Raw genomic sequence first — 6,535 nt, forward strand, 5'->3', positions numbered from 1 at the left:
GAGGGTGCGCGGCTCGCGGAAGCTAGACTTGGCCTGCGCGCCCTGCCGCACGGAAAAGGCCGAATTTTCTTGGGTGACGGTCCACTCTTTTGCCCTTAGAGGAAATGTAATCTGATGGGCGTTACCCTCCTGTGACACTCCCGGGCAAGTGAGTTGGAAGGTGGCGGGGATGTTCTTCACCTGTGCGCTTGGAGAGTCTCGAGCTGCCAAAGCCGGCAGCACTCAGCTACCGGGCAATACAATTTCTAAAAAGCCTCTTGCCTACAACTGGGCTGTGTGCTGGGGGGCGGGGAAGGTGTTTATATTTTTATTTTTCATTAAAATAGATTCCAGTCAAAACAAAAGGAAAGTCCCCAATCGTTCAGGACCGTCCACCATTTACTAACCGAGTTGGAGACTCAAAGCCATTTATAAATCTGGCAAAGCCAAAACTTTAACCTCGAAATGGTTTGGCTTCAAATATCCACGTATTGAAGGCAAATATAACTTGAACGGTGCATTTATTCGCACCTTGTCATTTATAGCCTGAGAATGGATGTCGAACTTTTTGTTGGATTGAAACTGGAGAATAAATAACAGGGGTCCACTTGCGTCTGTAATCCTGGCTGCCTTTTCTGGAGTCTGGGTTCTCAAAGTTCCCAACTTCTGCCCCTGTCCCCGAAATCTGGCCTCCATTCTCCCCGCACCGCCCCTTCCGCAACCTGACCCAGCAGTGGAGAGCCTCGGCGGCGTTCATTCTTAAACTTGCCGGATAGAGCGGGTCTCCACTCTCTCGCTCGCTCCTCGGGGAGCTTGGGGGAGGCTTGGCAAGGGGAGAAAGTGTCACCGGAAGCCGGTCGGAAGAGCCCTCTGGGCCAAAGAGAGAGCGCAAGGCTTTTTCACGTTTGGAGTGCATCCTTTTTCACCGAAGATGAACAGAGGAAATCGCTGTTGCTGTGTTACTGGTTGAAGAGGCAGCACAGCCCTCCCTGAACTCCACTGCAGTTCCTAGGATAACTCCTCTTGAAACGTAGAAGTCCTTGTCCCAAAACGTTACAGTAACTTGAAAGGACGCCGGCCTCTCGGACTCCTCGAAAGCAGCTCGCACCCGGAGGAGCCAGAGGCCTGACGTGAGCCAGGCAAACCGAACCCGGTCCGGTCGTGGAAATCAAAGAGGAAGGGGGGTAGGGATCGGACTGTAGCTGCGGCAGAAAGGAAAGCCCTACGGAGCTGGATTGAAGTGTGGGGAGCAGGCGGCGGGAGGACCCGGTCCGAAGAGGCGCAAGGAGGTGGGGCAGGGCAGCGGTGGCGGACTTCAGCCACTGCTATTTCCCGCAGAGGGAGCTCCTTCGCGCCGAGGAGGAGTTCCCAGACTCCGGGGACATCCGGTCTGCCACGATCCGGATCCCCTGGGAAATTCGTAGGGACCGTGCCGTGCCTCCTTGCACTTCCTCAGGAGCCAAGAGCAGAGACTCTACCCCTACCTCTCCACCCGGAGCGCACACACTCACTCTCCAAAGTGCGGCCGAGACTCGCCCACCAGACCCTCTCCCCACACAATTTCTCTTTCTCTCCAGCTTTAAGAGCCCCATTTCCGTCCCCTTCCCACTCCACACACCTTTTTTCTCCCCTCCTTCTGTTTTAGTGTGGGAAAGCTCTACCCCTCGCACTGCGAGGCCTCAGGCCCCACGCTGGAGACCGCACAGTCCGCGGTCCTCTCAGCCACAGGCGCACCACTGGCTAGCCCCGGAAAACACACTGGCTGCCCCACTGGCCCGCGAGCCTCGCTCCTCATTGGCCCCTAGTCTCCCCCCATCGTCCCCCCTCCTCCACGGCCCCTGAGTGGCGTCAGCACGCCCGCCGGGCGTGGGGTTTAAATGCCCACTAGCCGGAGCCCGGGCGTGTCTGTTCCGTAGCACGGTCGGAGCCAGAATCGCAGGCGTGGGATCTGAGAGAGCGAGCTAGCGGGATCCCGAGCCGCGGAACGCGCTGCCTCTAGCTCCGCCACCGATGACTCCGGAGCACGGCCCCAGGCGCAGCCCATGCAGCATCCAGGCGCTCCGCCAAACAAGCGTTGATGATAATACATCTAATCGTCTCCGCTGCGGGGAGCCATGAGCTGTCTGGATGTTATGTACCAAGTATATGGTCCTCCGCAGCCTTACTTCGCAGCCGCCTACACCCCTTACCACCAGGTACGTGTCTCTTCTGAGCGTGGGCCTCGGAGACGGGTGGCGCGTCCCAGCGTCCCCGAGCATCGCCTGGACCCCGAGGTCGGCAGCGCCTCCGCGCGCGCTCCGGGCGTCAGACCAGTGGCCGGCGTTGCTCGGATGCCGGGTTGCCTGCACCGTCGCTAGGTTGGTTGTGCAGTTAACTAACCCGAATTTGCTCTTTTGGGGAGATATTTAAACTCTGATAGCGTAGTGCCTAAGGCACTTGACTGCTAGCCAGAGGCTGGCGGTTCAAACCCACCAGCCACTCCTCGGAAGGAAGATGGGGCAATCTACTTCCGTAGTGATACCGCCTGGGAAAGCCAAGGAGGAGGGGTCGCTATGAGTTGATCCGACTCGAGGGCACATAACAACAACAAATTCCCGCCCAGGTCTCCCTGGGAATAATCAGAGGAGGCTGGCGCGGGCTGGGTTTTCTTCTTAGAACTTGTAGCACTCCAGATTCTTCCGAACTCTGTGGGTGTAGGGGGGTCCGAGCAAAGCACACTTCGGTTATAAAGGTGAAAGTGACAACAAAACAAAAGCAAAGGCCGGTCTGTCTTTCACTCTGAGATGCACGATTACGCTTCTCATCCTTGCAAGTTACCCACGGAGTAAATTTTTTTCATTTCTCAGGCAAAACCAGTGAATTCGTTACAAACAGCACCGCGCGGAACACATTGGTTTTGTCATTTTTTGCTTTTTACAAAGTTCTGGGGAGTAATAATGTGCCATTGACTCAACAAATCAGAAACTGAGGACAAACAACATGATAGGCACACCGGGGTGTAGCGGTCCCGGCCAGTTTTAGAAATGAGGGCCTGGACTCTTGCTTTGCGGAGATTGAAATACACGCCAAAGTGGAGTGGATCCTTTCACCAGTTGCTTGCAAATTCGGAATGTCTATTCGAAAATTTCCTGATGAATTAATGATGAAATGGTTGGGTTTTGGTATTTGTTTTTTCCTCCCAGTCACTCCTTTTTACTTTCCAACCGGGAGTTTCTTTTGACTCAATGTTAATTTTAAGAATCACCAGAGTCCCTCGTTGTTAGCCAAGTGATAACGTGATATTTAGGAAGTGGTGATATTGCTAAATAACTCCAGTGTTTGGGCACCAGCCTCTAAGATGAGCTCCTTCCCAAGCTGAGACTATTGCAAAAGGGAGAGAAGTGAGTTTGTTTTCTGTCTGGTTTTTTCTATTTCCCTGGACCTCTCTCCCCTTTGCAATAGTCCCAGTTTGAGTAGGAGCTCTTCTTAGAGGCTGGAACCAAAACACCAGAGTTATTTAGTAATACTCCCCTATCATGGTCCAAAGGAGGTCTGGTGGTGCAGTGGTTAAAAGCATTCAGCTACTAACCAAAAGGCCGGTCCCACCAGCCGCTCTGTAGGAAAAGATGAGGCAGTCTGCTTCCCTAAAGATTTACAGCCTTGGAAACCCTATGGGCATTCTATACTGTCCTTAGGGTCACTAAGAGTTGGGCTCCACACAATGGCAGTGGGTTAACCTGGTCCAGTCTATTGCATTAAGATCTTCATTCATTTTTTGTGTGTGTGACCCGGACACGCATCGAGGCCATCTCTGCCAGCATTCAGTCCATTACTCATTTCTTTTTTTCTTTTCTTTTTTTTAAAACAACTGTTCTCAGCAGTTGTGCTTGTTTGTAAAATCATTATCAGACATCACCGTTTACCCAGCTTCACAGCCCCTCTCAACATTCTTCCTTCTGCTCATTTTCACTTCTCGCTTCCTCAGTGGACATAGAGGTGGTCAGGGTGGGAATGTTCATAGTCGAATGTTTTTTTCCTTACTTAAAATGACATGTTTAAAGAAACTGAGACAGACTTTTGGGTAGTTTATGGGTGACCAAACAAATGTCCACCCACTTTTATTACTCCCCAGTCGTGACATTATTCCACATTTTCACTTCATACAACTCATTCCTAGATGAAACTATTCCAAACTGTCTGAGGCACTTCTTCCTTTATATTCCTGGTTGCACTGAATGAATTTTTTTTTTTTTTTAATTATTCCTGCTCCATCATGGGATGCTTAGTCCCACATCTTGTGCTTCTATCCTGGTTTCTCAGACAGGGAATATCCAGGCCCTGACTAGATGTGGCTATGCTGATTAAAAAAAGGTATCCACCCTGAGCCAGGCTCTGCCGTCAAACTTTGCTCATAACCTGGCCACTTACGTGTCTTCCGGGAACCTTCACCTTAACATCTTCAGAGAGCTTTTCCTGCAGCCTGACAACTCCCAGGATGGCAGAGGAGCTGAGAAAGGTGGTTGGCCTCTCAAGAATCCCACCTTTCCTCAGCTGCAGATGAGAGGCCTGCTGACTGTTGGTTCACCCTGTTGCTAGTTTATGCCAAGAGCATAAGGTTTAGGCATAAGCAAGGATGCGAGTTTCCCATAGATAACTTGGGGACTGGGATGAAGGATTGCAGTTTGACCCTATTTTGCCATGTCTGTTAAAACTGTGACATCTCTCTTCTTTTTCTCTGAGCAGAAATTAGCCTATTACTCCAAAATGCAAGAAGCTCAGGAGTGCAACACCAGCCCTAGCAGCAGCGGCAGCGGCAGCGGCAGCTCCTCATTTTCCAGCCAAACTCCGGCCAGTATAAAAGAGGAGGAAGGCAGCCCGGAGAAGGAGCACCCACCAGAGGCGGAATACATCAACTCCCGCTGTGTCCTGTTCACCTATTTCCAGGGGGACATCAGCTCCGTGGTGGACGAGCACTTCAGCAGGGCCCTGAGCCAACCTAGCAGCTACTCCCCCAGCTGTACCAACAGTAAAGCACCGAGGAGCTCTGGGCCCTGGCGGGGTGAGTATGTGGTCCTAAAAGCAAGGATGGCTGGAGAGTCCTCTCAGCCTGGGGTCCACCCACAAAGGCCAAAGAGTTGTAGACGAAAGAATACTAGGTATCAGAAAAGAGTAGGGAGGGGCATTTGGAGAGGCTAAGAAAATAAAGGAGAAAAGGGCATGAGCAGATGATCTCTTCTTGAAGACCAGAGCACAGTAGTGACCTAGAAAAACCACTAGGCTTGGAATTTGGTGGCCTGGGCTTGCTGGTTGGCTGCACCACTTGCTCACAATTTGACCTTGGGCAAGTCTCTTAAAATCGTTGACATTATTCTATTTACTTTTATCTAAAATTAGAATAATACTTGACCTCTTAACTACTCCCAGAGGTTGGTGTAAGAGCGAAATTTACCATTATAGGTACATGTGCTGTAGAAATGGAAGTCTTACGATGTCCTTTGAAAACTAGGGGAAAAAAAATCTTTACCTCCAGCAACTTATAAGATACCTCCTTAGTTTCTAGAATTTTGCCTGGAGGAAAAACTCCTAGACGCCACTGCAAGCAGAGCCTGCTAGAGAATGTCTCCTGAAACCCACCTATGCCGTCTGTCATGTTCCAATTACTTGGGAAACCTTGAAGCAGAAAATGTCTTTTAATAAAGCATTTGGAGTAGCAAAGAAACAAAAAAATTAAGTAGAGCAAACCATTTCTAAGACAAAACACACACCCTCTTTATTTTTTCTACCTCTCTCCATAAATTGTGGGGTGCTGATGTCTTAGACAAGTCAACACTCTTCCACCTACTTGGAAGCCAAATCGCATCCTCCCTTTATTACCAAGATAACGGGAATAGGCAGTGTTTGGTAAATTTCCTCACCTAATTTAGAGTTTTTGATATGTACTAAGCAAAGAAACTCAGAAGGAAAGTTGGGCCATCTACTTCGGTAGTGATACTGCCTCAGAAAGCCAAGGAGGGGTCGCTATGAGTCGAACCAAAGAAATGAATAATTTTGCTTTAAGAAACAAAACAAATATTACATTTGGGGTGGGGACAGGGGATAAATATCCTCATTAGACCCCTTTTTCTTTAGAGATTCTGGCAGTTGAATCTGCCTTGAATTCTGGCCTTGAATAGATATAACTCCAAAATTGGTAGTTTTAATACAGGACATTCTCTTTGTTCTGCAGTTGCCTAAATATATTTAACCAAAAGCCTATTCATTTTTTAAAGCATGTTTAATTCTGTAGTATGTGGTGGGCAATGGTTAAAGCCTTTTGCTGCTAACCAAAAGGTGGGGAGTTCCAAACCACTGCTCTGGGGGGTGGGGATGAGGCATTCCCCTCCTGTTTTACAGCTTTGGAAACACTGTGGGCAGTTTTATTTTGCTCTGTTCTATAGAGTCCATAAGAGTCTGAATCCAGTCGATGGCACTGGGTTTGGTTTGGTTTTGTTAGTATATGTTGTGGACGCCTTCCCTATAGTAGATGCTCAATAAAGGTGCCTAAAATTAAATGTCTTTCTCTCACCACCAAAGGCAA

General features: G+C 49.5%; 1 protein-coding gene across 1 annotated transcript in view; it reads left to right on the top strand.

Moving 5' to 3' along the window:
• The first annotated feature begins 2,093 nt into the window (after nt 1-2,093).
• Nucleotides 2,094-6,535, top strand: part of VGLL2 (vestigial like family member 2) — a 7,523-nt gene continuing 3,081 nt past the window's right edge. The window contains exons 1-2 of the mRNA XM_007956272.2: nt 2,094-2,174; nt 4,702-5,017. Coding sequence (XP_007954463.1) covers nt 2,094-2,174; nt 4,702-5,017 — 397 coding nt within the window. The remainder of the gene's footprint in view (nt 2,175-4,701; nt 5,018-6,535) is intronic.

The sequence above is a fragment of the Orycteropus afer genome, unplaced genomic scaffold, assembly GCF_000298275.1.
Source record: "Orycteropus afer afer isolate SDZICR_OR568_19922 unplaced genomic scaffold, OryAfe1.0 scaffold00596, whole genome shotgun sequence".
Classification (NCBI taxonomy): Eukaryota; Metazoa; Chordata; class Mammalia; order Tubulidentata; family Orycteropodidae; genus Orycteropus; species Orycteropus afer.